General features: G+C 64.3%; 1 protein-coding gene across 21 annotated transcripts; it reads left to right on the forward strand.

The window, feature by feature from the left end:
- The first annotated feature begins 47 nt into the window (after positions 1 to 47).
- On the forward strand, positions 48 to 23,386 carry WDR90 (WD repeat domain 90). 21 transcript variants are annotated; one of them, XR_013524488.1, is made up of 42 exons: positions 48 to 125; positions 325 to 416; positions 1,436 to 1,612; positions 1,698 to 1,806; positions 1,968 to 2,138; positions 2,384 to 2,492; positions 2,587 to 2,654; positions 4,617 to 4,702; positions 4,782 to 5,084; positions 5,480 to 5,548; positions 6,311 to 6,421; positions 6,490 to 6,635; positions 6,711 to 6,768; positions 7,671 to 7,789; positions 7,962 to 8,123; positions 8,219 to 8,349; positions 8,426 to 8,542; positions 8,979 to 9,214; positions 9,376 to 9,515; positions 9,792 to 9,922; positions 10,418 to 10,548; positions 10,821 to 10,982; positions 11,147 to 11,290; positions 11,565 to 11,680; positions 11,757 to 11,797; positions 11,915 to 12,046; positions 12,640 to 12,743; positions 13,202 to 13,310; positions 14,271 to 14,392; positions 14,578 to 14,737; positions 14,832 to 15,022; positions 15,129 to 15,297; positions 15,440 to 15,554; positions 15,890 to 16,061; positions 19,982 to 20,148; positions 20,623 to 20,745; positions 20,875 to 21,049; positions 21,139 to 21,269; positions 22,017 to 22,160; positions 22,235 to 22,354; positions 22,467 to 22,551; positions 22,993 to 23,386. XR_013524488.1 is itself a non-coding variant. In XM_078344187.1 (41 exons), the coding sequence occupies exons 6-41, from the start codon at positions 2,425 to 2,427 to the stop codon at positions 23,148 to 23,150; spliced, it is 4,722 nt and encodes a 1,573-aa protein (XP_078200313.1). In that variant the 5' UTR covers positions 48 to 125; positions 325 to 416; positions 1,436 to 1,612; positions 1,698 to 1,806; positions 1,968 to 2,248; positions 2,384 to 2,424; the 3' UTR covers positions 23,151 to 23,386. The 21 variants fall into 21 exon arrangements, 17 of the variants coding, with proteins under 17 accessions (XP_078200313.1, XP_054098346.2, XP_078200303.1 ...); XR_013524489.1 differs by having other exon boundaries at positions 12,640 to 12,716; XR_013524490.1 differs by having other exon boundaries at positions 11,162 to 11,290; positions 12,640 to 12,716.
- The last annotated feature ends 121 nt before the right edge of the window (positions 23,387 to 23,507 follow it).

Here is a 23,507-nt window from a genome sequence, read left to right on the forward strand (position 1 = left end):
GGCGCCGCCATGACGGCGGAAGTGATGGCGGAAGTGGGGCCGTTGCCAGGCGCCGAGCTGCGCGCCCTACGCGGGGCGCGCGGAGGCCGAGGCGGGAACTTCGAGTGGCGGCGCCATGGCCCGAGGTAGCGCGCGGCGAGCGGGGGCCCCAGGGCACCGGGGGTCCTGGGTTGCGGGGTCCAGGGGCGGCGGCCGGAGCGCGCAGGGCCCCCGCCTGGGCCCCGAGGCCGGAGTCTCCCTCGGGCAGGGTCCCGGAGCTTGGCTTCCCGCCTGCGCCCCGCCGGCTCCTGCCTGGTCCCCTGACGCCCCCACCCCCCTCCGCAGCGTGGCAGCACCCGTTCCTCAACGTCTTCAGATACTTCCGGGTGGACGAGTGGAAGCGCTCAGCCAAGGAGGGGGACGTGGCCGTGGTGACGGTAGGCGGCCGGGCTCCGGGGCTCTCCCGCAGCGCACGACCCCCTCTCCCTCCCCGGGGCCGCGCATCTCCGGGTGCCGTCGTGACCCCGAGGTCCCCTCTCCCTCCCCGGGGCCGCGCATCTCCGGGTGCCGTCGTGACCCCGAGGTCCCCTCTCCCTCGCCGGGGCCGCGCTTCTCCCGGGTGCCGTCGTGACCCCGAGGTCCCCTCTCCCTCCCCGGGGCTGTGCATCTCCGGGTGCCGTCGTGACCCCGAGGTCCCCTCTCCCTCGCCGGGGCCGCGCTTCTCCCAGGTGCCGTCGTGACCCCGAGGTCCCCTCTCCCTCCCCGGGGCCGCGCATCTCCGGGTGCCGTCGTGACCCCGAGGTCCCCTCTCCCTCCCCGGGGCCGCGCATCTCCGGGTGCCGTCGTGACCCCGAGGTCCCCTCTCCCTCCCCGGGGCCGCGCATCTCCGGGTGCCATCGTGACCCCGAGGTCCCCTCTCCCTCCCCGGGGCCGCGCATCTCCGGGTGCCGTCGTGACCCCGAGGTCCCCTCTCCCTCCCCGGGGCCGCGCATCTCCGGGTGCCGTCGTGACCCCGAGGTCCCCTCTCCCTCCCCGGGGCCGCGCATCTCCGGGTGCCATCGTGACCCCGAGGTCCCCTCTCCCTCGCCGGGGCCGCGCTTCTCCCGGGTGCCGTCGTGACCCCGAGGTCCCCTCTCCCTCCCCGGGGCCGCGCATCTCCGGGTGCCGTCGTGACCCCGAGGTCCCCTCTCCCTCGCCGGGGCCGCGCTTCTCCCGGGTGCCGTCGTGACCCCGAGGTCCCCTCGCCGGGGCCGCGCTTCTCCCGGGTGCCGTCGTGACCCCGAGGTCCCCTCTCCCTCGCCGGGGCCGCGCATCTCCGGGTGCCATCGTGACCCCGAGGTCCCCTCTCCCTCGCCGAGGCCGCGCATCTCCGGGTGCCATCGTGACCCCGAGGTCCCCTCGCCGGGGCCGCGCTTCTCCCGGGTGCTGTCGGTGACGCAGGCTCCCGCCTCTCCAGGACAAGACCCTGAAGGGCGCTGTGTATCGCATTCGGGGCTCAGTCTCTGCTGCCAACTACATCCAGCTCCCCAAGACCAGCACGCAGTCCCTGGGGCTGACTGGGCGATACCTGTATGTGCTCTTCCGGCCCCTGCCCAGCAAGCACTTTGTCATCCACTTGGATGTGTCCACCGAGGTACAGAGCCCAAGGTTGGGGGCTCCGTGGGGGCCCGGCACCCCTGCCGTCCTGTCTCCTCACCACCCTGCTCTGGCACCCGCAGGACGGCCAGGTCATTCGCGTGTCTTTCTCCAACCTCTTCAAGGAGTTTAAGTCCACAGCCACGTGGCTTCAGTTTCCCTTCATCCTTGAGGCCGGAACACTCCAGAGAGGTGACACCGAGATGGGGCGTGGATGGTCCAGGAGGGAGCTGCTCGGCCTCGTCGGGCTCCTCTGTGGCTTGGGGGACAGCCTGGGGAGGCACAAGCTCACGGCTCTGGGAGTTGGCGGCTGTCAGGAGGGTGGGTGCTGACCCCGAGTGCCCGTCCTGCAGGCCTGGTGGGTTTGGCTGCTGCTGGACCCCGCTGGACCTGCCTGCAGCTGGACCTGCAGGACATCCTCCTGGTCTACCTGAACCGGCGCTACCATCACCTCAAGGGCATCAGGCTGTGCGCCAGCCTGCTGGTCAGGAACCTTTACACCAGCGACCTGTGCTTCCAGCCTGGTGAGCGCCGCACTTGCGCTCCCTACTCTGTGTCACCCAGGTTCTCAGCCCTGGAGGGGCCTGGGTCAAGGAGGAGAGTGCAGTGCTCAGGCTGTGCTGTCTCATCTCTGGTACAGCTTGAGCATGAACCCCATCCCGGAGGCAGCCCTGGGGCGGGCTGGTGGCGTGGCAGTGCCTTGGTGGGTGCCTGGTGTTCAGGGGGCCAAAGAGCTTCTCTTGACCTGGAACAACCCTGCTCTTGATAGCTGTCACTGGGACCCAGGGCACAAAACTGCCCCTGACTCCTATGCCTCGGGAAATGGCGTTCCCTGTGCCCAAGGGAGAGAGTTGGCATGACCGCTACATCCACGTGCGGTGAGTGATTCTGCTTCTCTCGAGGGAGGTCTCGGTGGTGGGAGGTAGGTGGCCCCGGGGCCTTCAGACACTGACTCTCCCTCCCTCTGCCAAGGTTTCCGAGTGACCGTTTGAAAGTGCCTTCGGAGCTGACTCAGGAGAGCCGTTCCCCTCCTGAGGCAGGTGGGACTGTGGGGTCAGCCGGGACCCAGGTTAAGGTCTGCAGGGTTCATGGAGCTTGGTAGGAGAGGGGCGGGCTGCGAAAGCACCCAGTGGTGTGAGTGGTGTGGTGGCTGCAGCTGCTGCATGCCCAGAGCTGCCTGTGTAGAGGGCTGAGGGCCCCACAGGGTCGTGGGTCCCTGCACCTGCCCATGAGTGTGGGTAACCCCCATACAGGCACCGAGGAATGAGAACTAAGCAGAACCCTGGCACAGTCAGGGCTTGAGGAATATCTCACTTTATAGTGTTACTACTCAGCAATTTCCTTTTACATAATCCTTTATACAATCATATGTTAGTTTATAGAATTAGGGCTTGAAGAATCCCTTTATATAAACCTCTACATGTGATCATCTAATAGTTGATGGTTTGAGTGCCTAAAGAATATTTCCCTACATATAATTATATCTCAGTTCATAATCAGAGGAATGCCTAGAGTGGACACGGTACACAGCATGAATTAAGGAATAAGCCGCTTATAGTGCGAGGAATGTCTGGAGCAGACAGTGCAGAGCATGATTTAAAGGAAAACAGTTACACCAGGACAAGAACCCATGGCCCAGGCGGCAGCGTTCAGAATCATAAAGATACCCGCTGTATGGCGGGCTTGGGGCGAGAGCCACTCCTCCTGACAAAGGAGCTGTAGGACCCTGCTCCAGTTCTTGGTGAAAGCTGCCCTCAGCCCGGCAATCCACCTTGTGACTGTGAACTTTATCAGCTCTTGCTGCTGTGCTGCTCGAAAAGCATCTTCCCATAGAACCCACTGGAAGCTGCCAGCAGGGGGCGGTAACCCTGACAGCTCTGTCACTGCTGTGGACTTAAGCATCCTCCTATAAATCTTCTTAGAAGTAGTTTGCCCATAGATAGAGGTATTGCGCACTGCACCCTCTTCACTGCGCACGGCCCTTCAAGCCTCGGTGACCTAATGGGGGTGGACCCCTTACTGCACACAGCCCTTGCCTTCATGGGAACGGGCCCCTTGCTGTACACTGTCCACCTCCTGGCCTAGGTGACCTAATGGGGGTGGACCCCATGTTTTATTGCCCACGACCCTATCACTGTCCTTAAAGATGACTTCACTCACTGCCCTGCCCCCTAACCTATACACGACAGATACTGATGCTTCTGGACATTTGGGGCCTCTCCTGACTCCACTTACAGGTGGCGTGGCCCCCCGAGACCGGCTGCGTTTTCCTCGTACTTCTGTGTCCCATCTCTTTCTCAGATCCTGCGCCTCAGCACAGCATAAGGGACACCCCACGACCCTGTGGGACCCTCAGCCCTATACACGGGCAGCTCTGGGCATGCAGCAGCTGCAGCCACCACACCACTCACACCACTGGGTCCTTTCCCAGCCCGCCTCTCTCCTACCAAGCTCCAGTCATCTGAGCTCTCAGTACCACATGGGTGGGAGGTCTGTGTGAGGGGTACCTGGAGGCCCCAAGCTTTCCAGCTGGAAGAGGAAGGTTTCAGGTCCTGGGGTGGAAGTGGGGTTGCCGGCTGTGCGTCCTGCAGAGCCGGCAAGGCTGGGCCACTTGCTGCCCCTTCCTGGGTGTCACCCTCACCAGGCATCTGCACAGCTGGCCCCTGGGTTACTGGGGTTCTTTTTTTTTTGAGACAGAGTTTCGCTCTTGTTACCCAGGCTGGAGTGCAGTGGCGCGATCTCGGCTCACCGCAACCTCTGCCTCCTGGGTTCAGGCAATTCTCCCACTTCAGCCTCCCGAGTAGCTGGGATTACAGGCGCGCACCACCATGCCCAGCTGATTTTTTGTATTTTTTTAGTAGAGACAGGGGTTTCACCATGTTGACCAGGATGGTCTCGATCTCTTGACCTCGTGATCCATCCGCCTCGGCCTCCCAAAGTGCTGGGATTACAGGCGTGAGCCACCGCGCCCAATGTTACTGGGGTTCTTTGCTCTGTTGCAGTCCTCCTGGGGCCTGGGCCGGTGGCCTCCAGCAAAGCTGTGCGGAACAGTGTGTCTCCCGTGGTCCAGATGCTCGGCCCCACAGCCGTGAGTATCCCCTTTGCCCTCTGAGATGGGGCTGGGTCGTGATGGCCCAGGGCACTGATGGGGACATTTTCCCCAACAGTCCGGCCAGGCCCCCTGGGCACCCAGGCCCTTCCGGGAGGTCAGTCTGACCCGAGAGCACCCAGAGGCCTCTAGTGGGGATGGTCCCAGTGTAAAGGCACCCAAGCCCTTCCCGAAGGTCAGCCTATCCCGAGGGCGCTCAGAGGCGTCCAACACGGAAGGGCCCCTTGAGCCCTGGGCCCAGGCGGAGGCCTCTGATGTCCACACCGCTGCTGCTGGCACCCACGTGTTGACTCACGAGTCAGCTGAGATGGAAGAGTCGGCTCAGGTTCCTGTGGCCCTTGAGGATGCCGGCTCCTGCAAGGTGAGTGCCCATCCCACAGCAGCCAGGGCAGCTGGCAGCCCAGGTGAGGACAGATGTGCCTCTGATCGTCTTTAGTTTAGCCTCCCGGCAGGGAGCAGGGCTGGCAGGAGGTAGCTTTGGGGAAGGATCTCTGTCCACGCAGTAAGAAAGGGCTTCTGGTCGCCCCCAATGCCCCAGCTCCAGGTGGTCTGTGGGGAACCCGTGAAGGTCTGGCACTGCAGCCCAAATCCCAGCTTCCACCCTAGCACAGCCAGCAGGAGCCACTCAGGGCCAGGGAAGTCTTCTTGAGAGGCAGGCCCTTGAGAGCTGGAGGTTGGTAGGGCCCGGGGTTGGTCAGGGGTGTCCTGGGGACCTGGCTGAGCCTCCCAGGGCCTCAATGTGAATGCCTGTTTCAGCGCTTCCTCCCGGACCCGGTCCTGAGGCTCAAGGGTGTCATCGGCTTTGGCGGCCACAGCACCAGACAGGTGAGGGTCCTGTGGCTGGGTCCAGAGCAGCTCTCAGTGGCTGGCTAGAGTGCCAAGTACAGGAGGGGACAGAGGAGACACCTATGTCCTGTGGTGGCTGTGCAGGGTCCCAAGCCCCCACGGCACAGGGGTCCCGTCCCCCATCCGCCTGCAGATGCCTGCCCTGCCCACAGCTGCTGTCTCCTCCTGGTGCCCGAGGGCTATCGGGGTCACGGATATCTCTTACTCACCAGCTGAGCTAAGTGCTAGGAAAGACCCAGAGCTCTCATGTCATTAGAACTCTGATGATCCAGACCAGCAGCATGGGACCAGGCTGTGGGTGCAACCTGTGGGTCCCTGATGGGTGAGGTGGCCCTTCTAGGGGAGGAGCCCCATGGCAGAGGTGGGCTTCTCCTGGGCCCTTGTCAGGCCCTGCTGGGTGCCCGCTCTGAGTCTTTGGGGGTCCTTTGGCCTTTTGCTACCTCCACCCCAGAGTTCCTTGTGCTGGAGGCAGTTAGAGAGCGTGGCGTGTGCACGTACACGTGTACATGCCTGCTTGTGCATTACAGCTGTCTTTTCGACACGTGCATCCCATGACTTCTGTGTATGTAGTGTGTGCAGGGGGTGCGTGCTCTCCTGCCTCCATGGGCTGTGTGCCCAGGTGCATATGCCAGGCCTGCCACCTCCTTTCCCTGGGCTGTGGGAGGTGAGGCTGACCTCCCCGCAGCCAGGAGGGGCCGGGTGTACCACCGGTGGCCTCAGCCCCCCGCCCCCTTGTGCCAGGCCGTGTGGACCGCGGACGGGGCGGCTGTCGTGTACCCCTGTCACTCAGTCATCATCGTCCTGCTTGTGGACACCAGGGAGCAGCGCTTCTTCCTCGGACACACGGACAAGGTGAGTGCTGCCGAGGGCGGCTCCAACCCAAAGGCCACTGCACCCTCCCTCACACTTCTGCCTCCTAGGTCTCCGCCTTGGCACTGGATGGGGGCAGCTCACTCTTGGCCTCAGCTCAGGCCGGGGCCCCCAGCATGATGCGACTCTGGGACTTCCAGACTGGGGGTTGCCTGTCCCTGTTCCGGAGTCCAATGCACGCTGTCTGCTCCCTCAGGTGGGCACAGGTCTGCGCCATGCAGCGGGTGGGGGTCAGCCCGGGCGACGCTGACTCCCTCCTCCCTGTTCACAGCTTTGCTGACCGTGGGGCCCTTCTCTGTGGGGTCGGCAAGGACCGACACGGGAGGACGGTAACGGGGCCCTCGCCTGGGGGTGGGCGGGGCTGTTCTGATGCGTGCAGGCAGCTGGGAGGGTCTTTGTGATGTGAAACTCCACCGTGGCGTAACCCTGGCTCCCAGCTCTGGCTCCTCCCTGTGATGGGGCTCCATGCACTTCGGTGCTCACATTCCGTGTCTCTCGGCTTTTCCGCCGCTGGACCCCGCCACGTTGTCTCTGCTGATAACGCGGGTGTGAGGTTTTCACGTGGGAGAACCCCTGAAGCTCACCCACGCCTGAGCATCGGCGGCACCTCCGCACAGCTGAAGCGCCTAGCATCTCTGTGGGGACACCTTTGAAACATTTTTTTTGAGACGGGATCTTGTTCTGTCACCTAGGCGGGAATGCAGTGGTGCAAGCAGTCATTGCTCCCTGCAACCTCGACCCCTCCCTGACCTCCCTGCCAGCTGGACTCAAGCCATCCTTCTGCCTCAGCTTCCCAGATAGCTGGGCCACAGGCCTGCACCACCGCAACTGGCTTTCTTAACGTTCTGTAGAGACAAGGTTTTGTTACATTGCCCAGGCTGGTCTCAAACTCCGGGCTTCAGCCTTCCAGAGTGCTGGGATCACAGGCATGAGCCACCACACCTGGGCAGGAGCTGCCTTCCATCACCTTCCCACTTGTGGGCAGGTGTTCACTGTTCTGGGGTTGGGCTGCAGTGCCCAGCATTGCTGGTCTCTGTAGAGGTCCCAAAGCTGCCACATCTCAGGGCGAGCACGTGGAGGGGACAGTCCTTTTGCCCCCTGTGGCCACAGGCTCAGAGGCTGGTCTCTGTCTGAGAGAAAAGCCACCTCTGGGTGAAGCTCAGCTGCACCTCGCAGAATCCAGGTGGCACCGATGGCCCTGCCGTGTGGGCTCAGCCTGGGCTTGTTGCAGATGGTGGTGGCCTGGGGTACCGGCCAGGTGGGCCTTGGTGGCAAGGTGGTCGTTCTGGCGAAGGCACTCACTGACTGTGACATCCAGGCCTTCCGGGTCGCCTGTTTTGATGAAACCAGGTGATGCAGCCTCCCATCCACGATGCGGGGAGAGGGTCCGGGCCTGGCGCAGGGGCTGAACCCCAGCTACCTCCTCCAGGCTGGGCCCTCATTCACAGTCTTGGTTGCACGTGGCACCTCCTTGCGGGTCAGGTCCCCGGCTGCAGCAGTGCCCCGTCCTTGTTCCTTGCAGGATGGCATCATGTGGGCAGGGCAGCGTGCTGCTCTGGCGGCTGCGTGGCGGGGTCCTACGCTCCTGCCCCGTGGACCTGGGGGAGAACCACGTGCTGTACTTCACCGATCTCGCCTTCAAGCAGGCCCAGGACGGCTGCCAGGAGACCTCAGCCACCATGCTGTGAGCGCCGCCCCTCCCTGCTGCCTGCCCCAGCGTGGGGGCCCTGGTTCCCGGTGCCCTGAGGGCCTCACCTCCCCTGCTGCCTCCTCGGGCAGCTTCGTGTGCAGCCGCAGCGGCCACGTCTTAGAGATAGACTGTCAGCGCGTGGTCGTGAAGTGTGCCCGCCGCCTGCTCCCTGCACGGACTCCGGGTGGCCCCCGGCCACAGAAGCAGACCTTCAGCTCAGGTAGGAGGGTGCTCACCACGTGGCGAGGGTGGCAGGGACACCGAGGCACTGATGCCCCCCCACCCCTTGCTCCCAGGCCCTGGCATTGCCATCAGCAGCCTCAGCGTCTCCCCGGCCGTGTGCGCTGTGGGCTCTGAGGACGGCTACCTGCGGCTCTGGCCCCTGGACTTCTCCTCGGTGCTCCTGGAGGCAGGTGAGGTGGGCACTCCGGCTCCAGGACAGCCTTTCTTGGATGCTGGGGCAGGGAGGACCAAGTCCCCAGGGCTCTGCTGTCAGCCGCCCTGGCTCCTGTCTGCACAGGGAGCCACGGGGCCAAGCGGCCATGTCCTGAGGCCTGGGGCTGCTGATGACTGGGCAGCACGCAGGGCAGCCTCCCGGAAGGGTCCAGTGAGCCGCGGGTGGTGGGCAAGGCTTCTCAGCCTGGGTCCTGCCTGACCCAGGAGTGGCGGTCTCAAGGGAGCTGCATCTTCCAGCCATGCTGAGCCTGGGACTTTGAGCAGCATGGAGTGCATTTGCCTGGCCCTTGGGAACCCAAACCCTGAACAATGGCTGCCCAGGGTTAGCTCTGGCATGGGGTGCACCCCCCCCGGGGTGGGCCTGGGAAGTCCCTGACCCCACCCCACCCACAGAGCACGAGGGCCCCGTCAGCTCAGTCTGTGTCAGCCCCGACGGCCTCCGTGTACTGTCCACCACCTCCTCGGGCTACCTGGGCTTCCTGGACACCCCGTCCCGGGTGTACCGCGTGCTGGCTCGCTCCCACACTGCCCCAGTGCTGGCCCTCGCCACGGAGCAGAGGCGGGGGCAGCTGGCCACTGTGTCCCAGGACCGCACCATTCGCATCTGGGATCTGGCCACCTTGCAGCAGGTGGGGTTTGGCAGGGCAGCGCGGCAGGGAGGGCCAGAGGGCCTGAAGCGGGGGTGGCGGAAGGGGGGCCACAGGACCTGGTGTTTCCAGCCTGTGTCGGCCCCATGGGTGTGGGCCCTTGTGATCCCTGCACTGCCCTCAGCATGACCCCCGCCCCATAGCTGTATGACTTCACATCGTCAGAGGAGGCCCCGTGCGCTGTCGCCTTCCACCCCACAAGGCCGACGTTATTCTGCGGCTTCAGCAGTGGGGCCGTGCGCTCCTTCAGCCTGGAGGCCGCCGAGGCCCTGGTGGAACACAAGTAAGGGCCCAGCCAGCCACCATCCCCTTGGGAGCCTGGGCCCCACAGTAGGAGCTGGGGTGGTTTAGGGGGGGTCCCCCAATGGGGGGTCTGGACTGGGGAGGGCCATGTGTAGGTCGGCCAGCGCTGGCCGGAGCCCCACCCTTTGTTGCCTCTCTGGGACTTCTGTAGCTGGGCCGGTTGGCTGGAGGTCCAGGGACCCTGTGATTCTCGGGGCTTCTGTGCCCTCGCTGGGCTTTGTGGCTGGAGCCAGCAGGGTCCCCATGTGTGTTGCAGGTGCCACCGAGGAGCCGTCACCGGTCTGATTGCCACCCCTGATGGCCGCCTGCTGTTCAGCGCCTGCTGCCAGGGCTCCCTGGCCCAGTACAGCTGTGCAGACCCCCAGTGCCGCATCCTCCGAGTGGCAGGTCATCCCCACCAGCTGCTCCGGGGGACCCTCGGGAGGGGAGGCTTGGGTTTGGATGCACATGCCAGTTTCCTGGTCCACAGGCTGTGTCCTGTGGGGCAGTGTGGCCCGCCTCAGTAACCTTGTCAGGGCCCTGGGGAGACTGTGGTTTAGCCTTTGCTGGCCCCCAAGGCCAGAGGTCAGCCCAGGTCTGTGCCCAGGAGGAGGCAGGCAACCCGAGCTCCAGGTCAGCAGCTGGGGTCAGACTCAGCCCTGGGGACCTGGCCTGTCCTGTGGCCACCTGAGTGGTCACTTATGGCCACTGCTGGCCCAGGGGGACTCCTAGTTCCCTTGGCAGTGCCTGGCGCTCACTGGCACCTTGGCGCTCCTCTGCCTGTTTGATGCATCTGTGCTCCTGGGCTGGTGTTTCCTGAAGGTTGGGGTTTCCCGGGTCCTGGCCATGCACATCCCAGAGCTCCTTCCCTGCCCAACTGACGCCTGCCCTGTGTGTCCACAGCGGACGTGGTGTGCCCAGATGCCCCCGCAAGGCCCAGCGCTCTGGCAGTCAGTGGGGATGGTTGCCTGCTGGCCTTCGTGGGCCCCTCCAGGCACACTGTGACGGTCATGGGCTCGGCCTCCCTGGATGAGGTGAGTCTTCAGTCTTCCTGGGTCCAGGGAGACTGAGCAGTGAGAGGCTGGCCGCAGGGGGAGGAGGGAGGTCCCAGCCACTCAGGAGTAGAACTTATGCCCTGCCCCGCCTCCTGCTGCAGAGTATGCATCAGCCATGCAGGGCCCAGATGAGGCCAAGGCCTTGGACTCACTGGGTGAGTGTCCCCGGGGCCTCTCTCCTGAGCCTGGCCCTGGGTGGCAGCGGCTCTGCCTGGAAGCCCTGACTGTCGGCCACTTGCCACTCCCCCCAGCTGCTGCGAGTTGGCGTCGGCACTCTGGACCCGGCCAGTGGGCGCCTGGACTCAGCCGTGGCCGTGTGCTTCGGCCCTGTGGCTCTGGGCCACCTGCTGGTGTCTACCTCGTCCAACAGAGTCGTGGTGCTGGATGCTGCATCGGGCCACATAGTCCGGGAGGTGAGCCTCAGGGTTGTGCCCGCCCACCTGGCCCCCGCTGTGCTGTCCTGGCCTGACCTCTGTGCTTGCAGCCCCTCCAGCTGGGTGGGGGGCTGTCACCACACTCCAAATGAGGGGAGGCCCCAGGCTGCCGGCCACTCTCCTGAGACGTGGCGTTTCCCAAGAGCACTGTGTTCCAGCTGCCTGGTGTCCACCCTGGGCCCTGTCCCTCCCTGGCAGTCAGTGAGGACGCCTGCTTCCTGCTGATGGCCGCTGGCCGGGCCGTGAAGGTGTGGGACTATGTGACGAAGGCCAGCCCAGGCCCCCAGGTGTGTGTGTGGGCAGACAGGCAGCTTTGGCCGTCAGGAGCCTCCTCAGGTGGCTGAGGAGACCCCTGAAGGCATGGGTGGGGGCAGTGTTGTCCTGGGGGCAGGGAGAGCAGAGGTGAGAGGAGAATGACCCCCCAGGACTCCCTGTGCCTCCATGTGGGGGACTAACACTGTGTGGGGCGGGGCCTCTTGCTCACCGCCCCTCGGGGGCTGAGCACATGGCAGCATCCATGCCATGTTTCTGGGTCCCTGCATGTGATGTCACTACCTCCAGGTGTACATCGGCCACTCAGAGCCCGTGCAGGCTGTGACCTTCTCCCCTGACCAGCATCAGGTCCTCAGCGCAGGGGACGCCATCTTTCTCTGGGATATCCTGGCTACCACTGAGAGGTAAGTGTCTACCCACAGCTGTGTCTGCCTAAGGCTCCCCCAGGCCCTCCTGAAACCCTCTCTCCTCCCTCTCCAGTGAGCAAAGCTTCCCCGGGGGTCCCCCAGCCTGTGAGGCAGGTGAGTGGCTGTGGTCAGCTTGGGGGCAGGCGCTGCCCTGGCTCTGGGGCCAGTCCCGTGTCCACCCAGTGGCCCTTCCTTTCCTCTCCAAACATTACAGGGCTCCTTCTTCCCCAGGCCCGGGCACAGGACAGCTGGAGGACGCTGAGTCCAGGGCAGGCGGGCTCCCCCAGGAGCCGGTCCCCAAGCCATCTCCGGCATCTCCACCACGGCTGGACATTTGTGCCAGGCCTCCCAAAGGTGGTGATGGTGAGCAGCAGGGGTCCTATGGGAGTGGTGGGATCCTGGAGGTCTGAGAGGGCAGCAGGTGCTCACATGTGTCCAACTTTGGGGCACAGGTGCCATCACGGCTTGCCCGGTGGGGTACAGTGGGGGCAGCCGCGGGGGGTATGGGCAGCTTTTCCCCTCCTTGTTGCTCCTGGGCACCTTCTCCACGTTGGATGAGGAAGGACCCTGTGAGGAGAGCCGTAGCCCCAAGAGGCTTGGCCAGGTCCCAGGCCCACCTGTGTTCATGGAGGAGGCGGCCAGCAGGGATGGAGTCGGGGCCTCGGCTGCAGCAGGGGGCTCCTGGGAGCTTGCCCCACCTCCCTGTCCCCCCAGCCAACCCTGTGAGCAGTGGAGGGCAGGAGCCTTAGGGTGGTTGGGGAGTCCCCTGGGTGATGAGGCAAGGTCACTTGCGGGTGGGATACAGCTTGCCTGTGCCTGTGGCCCCAGCCTCTGCCCCATTGTGTGTTTCTCGCTGAGTAGCAGGGCAGGGGCCTGTGGGAGGCTCTGCATGTCGTGGTGTCTCTGAAGGGCTGTAGGGCGGTACGATGCCACAGGCTTTGCCTCCTCCCTGCCAGGCACCAGGGACACCAGTAATTTGGGGACCCCACGTACCACCTGCCTGGCTTCCCACAAGGCCTTCATGCTTGCCAAGGTCAGCTGCAGCCCCCACTCTGCCAAGGTGGGAAGTGGTTTTGGGGAGCCCTCTTTCTTCCTAGTAAGCACAGAGGCCCCCCCGAGGGCTCCCTGGCAATTACCCAGGATTGCTTTTGGTCTCCAAAGCAACCCTGAGTAATGGCTCTGGAGCTATTACTCAGGCAGACAGCCCTTGGGAGCCTGTCACCTGGAGGCACCCCCAGCCTACACCCCCGACCGTGCCCTCCAGATGGGACCTTGTGGTAGCCTCCTGCTGGCCCGCCTTCCTCTCACACCAGCAGCTGCCCTTCCTGAGAACCCCACAGGCCAGTGCCTCTCCGGGCGCTGGCACATGGAGTGCCCACAGCTTCCACACCTCCCACCCCAGCCAGCTTCCCCATCAGTGCCCCAGCTACCCTCTGCAGCTGGCCTGAGTGTGCCCCAAAACAGCCTCCTGTATGCAGGCTTTGGGGCCCAGCAGCATCCAGGTCTCCTTCCTCGCAGGGCACCTCCCCGCCTACCCCCAGCGGCAAACGGCGGCGGCTGCATCTGAAGGCTGTCGTTGGCTACAGCGGGAACGGGCGGTCCAACATGGTCTGGAGGCCGGACACAGGTGAGGGGCGAGAGTCTACCCCCACCCCAGCCAAGATACGTTGCCTGTAGGCCAGGCCCTGGGGGGGGCAGACGAGCGCCAACCATCAGTGTGGGGCTCTGTGTCTTCGGGTAGCCTCTTGTGGCGCTTCAGCGCACGTCCCGCCCCGTGAAGCACTTTGGTTGGTGCCCCTGTCCCTGGACCAGACCAACCGCTTGGCCCCGCCCTCCCTGCACGGCCCCATCCCATGCCCCGCCCTCCCTGCACGGCCCCTTCCCCAGGCCCCGCCCTTCCTGCACGGCCCCTTCGCCAGGCCCCGCCTTCCCTGCACGGCCGCTTCCCCCAGGCCCCGCCCTCCCCGTGCGGCCCCTCCCCCAGGCCCCGCCCTCCCTGCGCAGCCTCTTCCCCAGGCCCCGCTCTCCCTGCACGGCCCCATCCCCAGGCCCCGCCCTTCCTGCACGGCCCCTTCGCCAGGCCCCGCCTTCCCTGCGCGGCCCCTTCCCCCAGGCCCCTCCCTCCCCGCGCGGCCCCTTCCCCAGGCCCCGCCCTCCCTGCACAGCGTCTTGCCCGGGCCACGCCCTCCCTGCACGGCCCCATTCCCCAGGCCCCGCCCTCCCTGCACGGCCCCATTCCCCAGGCCCTGCCCTTCCTGCACGGCCCCTTCGCCAGGCCCCGCCTTCCCTGCACGGCCGCTTCCCCCAGGCCCCGCCCTCCCCACGCGGCCCCTCCCCCAGGCCCCGCCCTCCCTGCACGGCCTCTTCCCCAGGCCCCGCCTTCCCTGCGCGGCCCCTTCCCCCAGGCCCCGCCCTCCCCGCGCAGCCTCTTCCCCAGGCCACGCCCTCCCCACACGGCCTCTTCCCCAGGCCACGCCCTCCCCGCACAGCCTCTTCCCCAGGCCACGCCCTCGCTGCACGGCCCCTTCCCCAGGCCCCGCCCTTCCTTCTAGACTCCTTCCCTAGGTCACTGTCTCTTTGCTCACAGGCTTCTTTGCTTACACATGTGGCCGCCTGGTGGTGGTGGAAGACCTGCACTCTGGCGCCCAGCAGCTTTGGCCTGGCCACCCTGCGGAGATCTCCACGCTGGCCCTCAGCCACAGTGCCCAGGTGACCGCCTGCGTCGCCCTCCTCGCCTGGGGCCACAGTGCCCAGCAGAACCTGGCTCCCAGACCAGAGCAGGCTCTTGCCACCACAGATGGTGCAGGTGGCCGCTCCAGCCTGAGCCAGCAGAGCCGAGGTGGACCCAGCCGGCTGCAGCCTCCCCGCTCACCACCTGCCCTCTTTCCTGCCAGGTCCTGGCTTCTGCCTCAGGAGGCAGCAGCGTGGCTGCGCATTGCCAGATCCGCATCTGGGATGTGTCTGGCGGTCTCTGCCAGCATCTTATTTCCCACCACAGCACCTCTGTGCTGGCCCTGGCCTTCTCACCAGATGACAGGCTTCTCGTCACATTGGGTCAGTGGGAGGGAGGGCGGAGGCCAGGGGCTTTCCTGGACCCCGTGAGGGCTGGACCTACGCACCTGATATGGCTGCTGTGCATCCTTCCTAGGGGGCCATGGTGACCACACCCTCACCCTGTGGAGCATGGCCACCTGTGACCTCGTGTCCTCCACCTGCCTCCCGGAGCCAGCGTATAGTGTGGCCTTCAACCCCTGGGGCGCCGGCGAGTTTACCTGTGTGGGTCAGGGCGCTGTTACCTTCTGGCTCCTGCAGCAGCATGGGGCAGACACCAGCCTTCAGGTGCTAGGCCACCCGCTTGGTGTGCGGGCCCAGGGGCTGTTTTGTGGAATGGAATCTGGCTGGGCCTGGGGACATTGCTGACCTCTGGCTACTCATACCCTGCCAGGTGCACCGAGAGCCGGTCCCAGAGGCAGTTGGAGCTGGAGAGCTGACTTCTCTCTGCTATGGGGCACCCCCCCTGCTCTACTGTGGCACCAGCTCCGGCCAGGTCTGTGTCTGGGACACGAGTGCCAGCCGCTGCTTCCTGGCCTGGGAGGCGGACAACAGTGGCATTGGTAGGTGCCCCGTGAAAGCCTCGTGGCCCCTCAGGACCCTACCTGGAATCCTCAGAGCTGGGGCAGGGGCCTGATCTCCAGTCTTGGCCTCCAGGCAGCCTTGTGACCTGGGAAGGTGGCTCATGGCCTCTCTTGCCTCCAGGGCTGTTGCTGTTCTCCAGCTTTCGATTGGTCAGCGGCTGCAACACGGGGCGGCTGCGCCTGTGGGCCGTGGGGGCAGTGTCGGACCTGCGGCGGCGCAAGGGCTCAGGTGCCAGGTGAGCCTTTCATCCCATGTGTTTTGGCTGCAGGTGGGTGTGGGTGTCCCTAATCCAGCTTGCAGCCAATTCCCCTCCTAGGCTGCCCTGCAGATCAGCCCCCCACTAGCTCCTCTGAGGGACAGGCTTGGGTGTGTCCTGGGCCTTACCGGCTGCCATTGGGGATGGGCAGCCTCAGAAGCCCCCGCTTTAAGGGTTTTCTCTTCCCCCACCTGGATGGGCACAGCCAGGTCCTGAGACGGGATGCTGAGGGCCCTGCCTTGGCTGGGGACCCAGCCGGCTCTTATCATCAGCCTTGAGACCCGCTGTCCCCTCCTCATTCCCTGCACCCGCAGGTCTAGTTCTGTGCTCATGGAACGCGAGCTGGTGCTGGACGGGGCTGTGGTGAGCGCCAGTTTTGATGACAGTGTGGACATGGGCATCGTGGGCACCACGGCGGGCACACTCTGGTTTGTCAGCTGGGCCGAGGGCACCAGCACACGTCTCATCAGTGGCCACAGGAGCAAGGTGAGGGGCTTGAGCCCGGACAGAGGCAGGGCAGCTGAACCCGGCGCCCCCACTGCCTGCCGGCTGCATGTCCGCTAGCTGGGATTAGATTATTCCAAGTCCTGCTGTCTCTGGCTCGCAGCGTTCACCTTGGGGTTCCTGGGTGTACACATCCGTCAAAGCCGTCCCAGCTGTGGCTGCACGAGGGAGCTGCCTGCCAGGCCTCCCAGGCCTCCCATGTGTTCTCGAATCTTTCTTTCCCCGATACTGTTTTGTGTGGTTTTTGTTTTGTTGTTTTTTGTTTTTTTTGTAATTGTCAAAGAAACCATATCAGTCTGGGTGCGGTGGCTCACGCCTGTAATCCCAGCATTTTGGGAGGCCGAGGAGGCGGATGGATCACCTGAGGTCAGGAGTTCAAGACCAGCCTGGCCAACATAGTGAAACTCTGTCTCTACTAAAAAAATAAATATTAGCCAGGTGTGGTGGTGCCTGCCTGTAATCCCAGCTACTCGGGAGGTGCCAGGAGAATCGCCTGAACCCAGGAGGCCTTGAGTTGCCTTGAGTCGAGATCCCACCATGGCACTCCAGCCTGGGTGACAGAGCAAGACTCCATCTCAAAGGAAGAAGATTTAAAAAGCCCACATTGTCTGTCCCAGCACCTCTCATAGACGGGCTTTGCTGACGTAGCCCCATGGGATTGTTCCCTGACCTTTCTGGGACCGCCTGGCCTGGAAGCTGCATGGCCTCAAGAGATTGGGGCAGCCACCGTGCCACCCCCTCACCCGCCCACTGCAGCCTTAGGGGAAGTGGCCTCCCGGGTGAACTGGGGCAGCAGGACAGGTGCCGGCCTTTCCCTTCCTGGAGCAGGCTTCTGGCATGGCGTCGGTCCGGCAGCCGTGGCCATGGGCTTTGTCCTGCAGGTCTGAGCTCTGCATGTGGTCAGCCAGGCCCACGGGGCTGGTGGCTCCTGGATGCCGAGTCCCATCTTCCGGTTGCCCCTCACTTCTGTCTTTAGAAGCCTGTACTCAGTATTTGAAGGTGATGGGAGCCAGCGAGGAAAGTTGAGTTTGAGATGCGTGAGGGTCCTTTACCTTTCTCCCCGTGACTGAGTCTGTGACTGGAGCCCGTGGCCACTGGTGGCCTCCCTGTGACTGAGTCTGTGACTGGAGCCCGTGGCCACTGGTGGCCTCCCCATGACTGAGTCCATGACCGGAGCCTGTGGTCACTGGTCTCCCCGTGACTGAGTCTGTGACTGGAGCCCGTGGTCACTGGTGGCCTCCCCATGACTGAGTCCATGACCGGAGCCTGTGGTCACTGGTCTCCCTGTGACTGAGTCTGTGACCGGAGCCCGTGGCCACTGGTGGCCTCCCCATGACTGAGTCCATGACCGGAGCCTGTGGTCACTGGTCTCCCTGTGACTGAGTCTGTGACTGGAGCCCGTGGCCACTGGTGGCCTCCCCATGACTGAGTCCATGACCGGAGCCTGTGGTCACTGGTCTCCCCGTGACTGAGTCTGTGACTGGAGCCCGTGGCCACTGGTGGCCTCCCCATGACTGAGTCCATGACCGGAGCCTGTGGTCACTGGTCTCCCCGTGACTGAGTCTGTGACTGGAGCCCGTGGCCACTGGTGGCCTCCCCATGACTGAGTCCATGACCGGAGCCTGTGGTCACTGGTCTCCCTGTGACTGAGTCTGTGACTGGAGCCCATGGTCACTGGTGGCCTCCCCATGACTGAGTCCGTGACCACAGCCTGTGGTCACTGGTGGCCTCCCTGTGACTGAGTCTCACCAGAGCTTGTGGTCACTGGTGGCCTCCCCATGACTGAGTCCGTGACCAGAGCCTGTGGTCACTGGTCTCACTGGGATTGAGTCTCCAACTGGAGCCCGTGGTCACTAGTGGCCTCCTTGTGACTTAGTCCATGACTGGAGCCCATGGTCACTGGTGGCCTCCCCGTGACTGACTCCACGACCGGAGCCCGTGGTCACTGGTGGCCTCCCTGTGACTGAGTCTGTGACCGGAGCCCGTGGTCACTGGTGGCCTCCCTGTGACTGAGTCTGACCGGAGCCTGTGGTCACTGGTGGCCTCCCTGTGACTTGAGTCCGTGACCTGAGCCCATGGTCACTGGCCTCCCTGTGACTGACTCTGTGACCGGAGCCCGTGGTCACTGGTGGCCTCCCTGTGACTTGAGTCCACGACCTGAGCCCGTGGTCACTGGTCTCCCTGTGACTGAGTCTGTGACCAGAGCCCGTGGTCACTGGTGGTCTCCCTGTGACTGAGTCTGTGACTGGAGCCCGTGGTCACTGGTCTCCCCATGACTGAGTCTGACCTGAGCCCGTGGTCACTGGTCTCCCCGTGACTGAGTCTGAGCTGAGCCCGTGGTCACTGGTCTCCCCATGACTGAGTCTGAGCTGAGCCCGTGGTCACTGGTCTCCCCATGACTGAGTCTGACCTGAGCCTGTGGTCACTCGTCTCCCTGTGACTGAGTCTGTGACCTGAGCTCGTGGTCACTGGTGGCCTCCCTGTGACTGAGTCTGTGACCGGAGCCCACAGTCACTGGTCTCCCTGTGACTGAGTCTGAGCTGAGCCCGTGGTCACTTGTCTCCCTGTGACTGAGTCTGTGACCTGAGCTCATGGTCACTGGTGGTCTCCCTGTGACTGAGTCTGTGACCGGAGCCCGTGGTCACTGGTCTCCCTGTGACTGAGTCTGTGACCTGAGCTCATGGTCACTGGTGGTCTCCCTGTGACTGAGTCTGACCTGAGCCCGTGGTCACTGGTCTCCCTGTGACTGAGTCTGTGAGCTGAGCCCGTGGTCACTGGTGGTCTCCCTGTGACTGAGTCTGACCTGAGCCCGTGGTCACTGGTCTCCCTGTGACTGAGTCTGTGAGCTGAGCCCGTGGTCACTGGTGGTCTCCCTGTGACTGAGTCTGACCTGAGCCCGTGGTCACTGGTCTCCCTGTGACTGAGTCTGGGAGCTGAGCCCGTGGTCACTGGTAGCCTCCCTGTGACTGAGTCTGACCTGAGCCCGTGGTCACTGGTCTCCCTGTGACTGAGTCTGTGAGCTGAGCCCGTGGTCACTGGTCTCCCTGTGACTGAGTCTGTGAGCTGAGCCCGTGGTCACTGGTCTCCCTGTGACTGAGTCTGTGACCAGAGCCTGTGGTCACTGGTGGTCTCCCTGTGACTGAGTCTGACCTGAGCCCGTGGTCACTGGTCTCCCTGTGACTGAGTCTGACCTGAGCCCGTGGTCACTGGTGGTCTCCCTGTGACTGAGTCTGTGAGCTGAGCCCGTGGTCAGTGGTCTCCCTGTGACTGAGTCTGTGACTGGAGCCCGTGGTCACTGGTGGTCTCCCTGTGACTGAGTCTGTGAGCTGAGCCCGTGGTCACTGGTAGCCTCCCTGTGACTGAGTCTGACCTGAGCCCGTGGTCACTGGTCTCCCTGTGACTGAGTCTGACCTGAGCCCGTGGTCACTGGTCTCCCTGTGACTGAGTCTGTGAGCTGAGCCCGTGGTCACTGGTCTCCCTGTGACTGAGTCTGACCTGAGCCCGTGGTCACTGGTGGCCTCCCTGTGACTGAGTCTGACCTGAGCCCGTGGTCACTGGTCTCCCTGTGACTGAGTCTGTGAGCTGAGCCCGTGGTCACTGGTCTCCCTGTGACTGAGTCTGACCTGAGCCCGTGGTCACTGGTCTCCCTGTGACTGAGTCTGTGAGCTGAGCCCGTGGTCACTGGTAGCCTCCCTGTGACTGAGTCTGACCTGAGCCCGTGGTCACTGGTAGCCTCCCTGTGACTGAGTCTGACCTGAGCCCGTGGTCACTGGTCTCCCTGTGACTGAGTCTGACCTGAGCCCGTGGTCACTGGTGGCCTCCCTGTGATATGGAAGTGCGAGGCATTCCAGGCTCCGCCTGTGGGGTACTGCCTAGGCCTGTACTTGGCTATTTCTTTGCAGGGCCCAGGGCCCCTCCCAGGGAAACGGGCTGTGAGAGGTCACACTCCGAGCCCTGCAGGCCCTAATTGCTGGGCTGAACCGAGCTGATTTTATGGGGAACTGCTGTGTGTTCCCGTTTGCACTTAGCGTTCACGTTCAGCGCCAGCCTGTGTCGCTTCCTCTTACTGGTGAGTGGCACCTGTCTCCTTCCTGCCACACCAGCAGTCCTAGTGCTCAGTGGCGTCTACCTTTTCCCCCGATTTGGGAAAGGGCAGCAACTTGGGAGGAGGAATGCGACCGACTGCGTGGTGTGTCGGCTGCAGCCCGCGGCATCTGTGCTTTCAGCCGTGGTCTGCAGCCTGTGAGAGGTACGCGACCACATGGCCGTGTTTGAGGTTCCATCAGAACAGCTTTCTCCTCCGTGTCCTACTGAGTTTGGCTGGCTAGTGGGCTTATTTTGGTTTGGACTCACCCAGGTCTAGCAGGGTGACACCCACAGGAGGCCAGCACTGCTTTTCGCTGCGTGGAGTGGGCCGGGGCCAAGGCAGATGCCCTGGTTGGGACATCCTGGCCCTGGGAGTTGGAATAGGAAATGCCTGCCCAGGGGCCAGAGGGCTCAGGGAGGGTGACCAACACCCCCAGCCAAGCCACGGTTTCCCCAGGTGAATGAGGTGGTCTTCAGCCCCGGGGAGTCGCACTGTGCCACGTGCAGTGAGGATGGGAGTGTGCGGGTGTGGTCCTTGGCCAGCATGGAGCTGGTGATCCAGTTCCAGGTGCTGAACCAGGTGTGTGGGGAGCGCCCAGGCTAGGGGCAGGGGCCTGGTGTGGGCGGGGTAGCTGCCTCCTCCCTCTGGCCTGGGTGTATGTCCCCAGGACTCCTGTGGGTGCTGAAGTTTCCTACCGTGGGTCCCCAGAGTTGCCTCTGCCTCGCATGGAGCCCCCCGTGCTGTGGCCGCCCCAAGCAGCAGCGGCTAGCGGCGGGCTATGGCGACGGCTCCCTGCGCATCTTCAGCGTCTCCCGCACGGCCATGGAGCTCAAGATGCACCCCCACACGGCGGCGCTGACTGCTGTTGCCTTCTCTACGGATGGTGAGGATTTGGGTGTTGGGGGCAGGGTGCTGTCCTGACTTGGCCCAGGTCCAGTCTCCAGGCTGGGGCTCACACGGTGATGGTCCAAGGTCAGACTGTCCTCTCCGGAGACAAGGATGGGCTCGTGGCTGTGAGCCACCCCTGCACAGGGATGACCTTCCGTGTGCTGAGTGACCACCAGAGCGCCCCGATCTCTACTATCGATGTCACACGCAAAGAGGTAAAGCAGCCCCAAGAACTGGGGAGCAGGGCCAGGTGCCGGGGCAGTAGGGAAGGGGTCCTGGGGGGAGCAGGGGCTGGGATGCTGGGGGCAGTGGGGATGGGGTCCTGGGGGGAGTAGGGGCCGGGATGCTGGGGGCAGTGGGGATGGGGTCCTGGGGGGAGTGGGGGCCGGGATGCTGGGGGCAGTGGGGATGGGGTCCTGGGGGGAGCAGGGGCTGGGATGCTGGGGGCAGTGGGGAAGGGGTCCTGGGGGGAGCAGGGCCAGGTGCCGGGGCAGTGGGGATGGGGTCCTGGGGGGAGCAGGGGCTGGGATGCTGGGGGCAGTGGGGAAGGGGTCCTGGGGGGAGCAGGGCCAGGTGCCGGGGCAGTGGGGATGGGGTCCTGGGGGGAGCAGGGGCTGGGATGCTGGGGGCAGTGGGGAAGGGGTCCTGGGGGGAGCAGGGGCTGGGATGCTGGGGGCAGTGGGGAAGGGGTCCTGGGGGAAGCAGGGCCAGGTGCTGGGGCAGTGGGGATGGGGTCCTGGGGGGAGCAGGGGCTGGGATGCTGGGGGCAGTGGGGATGGGGTCCTGGGGGGAGCAGGGCCAGGTGCCGGGGCAGTGGGGATGGGGTCCTGGGGGGAGTAGGGGCCGGGATGCTGGGGGGAGTGGGCGCTGGGGTGCCGTGCAGGAGTGGGGGCCGGGATGCTAGGGGGGCAGGCGCAATCTTGTCAGAAGGCGCCGTCAGCCCACACCCACCCTACTCCCAGTGTGGAGACTTAGGGGTGGAGGGCACAGACCTATGGCTGGCCGCCAGTGGGGACCAGCGGGTCAGCGTCTGGGCCTCCAACTGGCTGCGGAACCGCTGTGAGCTGGTGGACTGGTTGAGTTTCCCGACGCCTGCCGCCACAGAGGTAAGACAAGCTCCTGGCACTGTGGGTGGGGCCCGTGCTCATCTGCCCGGCCACAGCACGCTGTGCCTCTGCAGACTCAGGGCCAGCTACCGCCCTCCCTTGCTGCCTTCTGCCCCTGGGATGGGGCGCTGCTGATGTATGTGGGCCCTGGTGTGTACAAGGAGGTGATTATCTACAACCTCTGCCAGAAGCAGGTACGCGCACCCGCCCACGTGTCAGCAGGAGCCCTGGGGATCCAGGGTGGTAGGTGGGGACTGGCTGAGCCCTGAGCCCACAGGCCTGGAGCCTCATGCTGGCTGCCCGCAGGTGGTGGAGAAGATACCACTGCCCTTCTTTGCCATGTCCCTGAGCCTGTCCCTTGGCACCCGCCTCCTGGCTATCGGCTTTGCTGGTGAGTGCTGGTAGATGCAGACTTGGGCCTCTTAGGTGGGGGCCAGGTGGGCTCCCTGGTGCTCTGCTTCAAGACAGGTGGTGCCTCACTCCAGGCTTCTTGTCTTTGGGGTGGGGTGAGGACCCGACCCGACCCCGACCCCAGGCTGGGGTCAGGAGATGATGAGGCAGATGAGGAACCAGGCACAGTGCCCAGCACGGGGCCTGAATGCAGGGGTGGCAGTGACTTTGAAGGGGGGGCCCGGCCCAGTTGGGGGGCGGCAGCATGATGCGCCCCCTAGTCCCGGTGGCAGCAGGCCCTGGGTGGTGGAGGACACAGCCAGGAGCCCTTTCCCCACTGGCTCCCCCGATCAGCATCATGCCCAGCGGGGTCAGTCCTGGTGGGTTGGGGGAGCCTCCACGTGCTGCCGGGCCCTGGCCCACCTGTGCCATCCGCCCACAGAGTGCATGCTGAGGCTGGTAGACTGTGCCACGGGGACCACCCAGGACTTTGCTGGCCACGACAACGCAGTACACCTGTGCAGGTTCACACCGTCCGCCAGGCTGCTCTTCACGGCGGCCTGCAACGAGATCCTGGTGTGGGAGGTGGCCAGCGGCTGAGATGCAGCGGGGACCGTGGTGCTGGGCGTCACGGCTGGTCACGCCAGGCGCCTGGACACAGGCTTGGCAGAGAAGCCAGGCCTCCTGGTGGGACAGGCAGGCCGGGACCTCACATAGATCTCCTAGACCGGGCTGTTGTGAATTTGGCAACCTGAAAATACTGTAATACCTGTTGTCCCTTTGTCTAAGGAGTTTTTAATGTTTCTCTCTTATAATAAATAAGGGCATTTATTGCACTATTGTTGTATTGTCGCACTGGCTGTCTCTGGTCACTCTTGGCCTGCGCTCAGCCCCTGCCCCGTCCCCAAACTTGCGTTTTGTCAAGGGCCCTGCAGTGCCCGGAAGCAATGGCTGGGT

This window comes from Callithrix jacchus, chromosome 12 (genome assembly GCF_049354715.1).
Source record: "Callithrix jacchus isolate 240 chromosome 12, calJac240_pri, whole genome shotgun sequence".
NCBI classification, from domain to species: domain Eukaryota; kingdom Metazoa; phylum Chordata; class Mammalia; order Primates; family Cebidae; genus Callithrix; species Callithrix jacchus.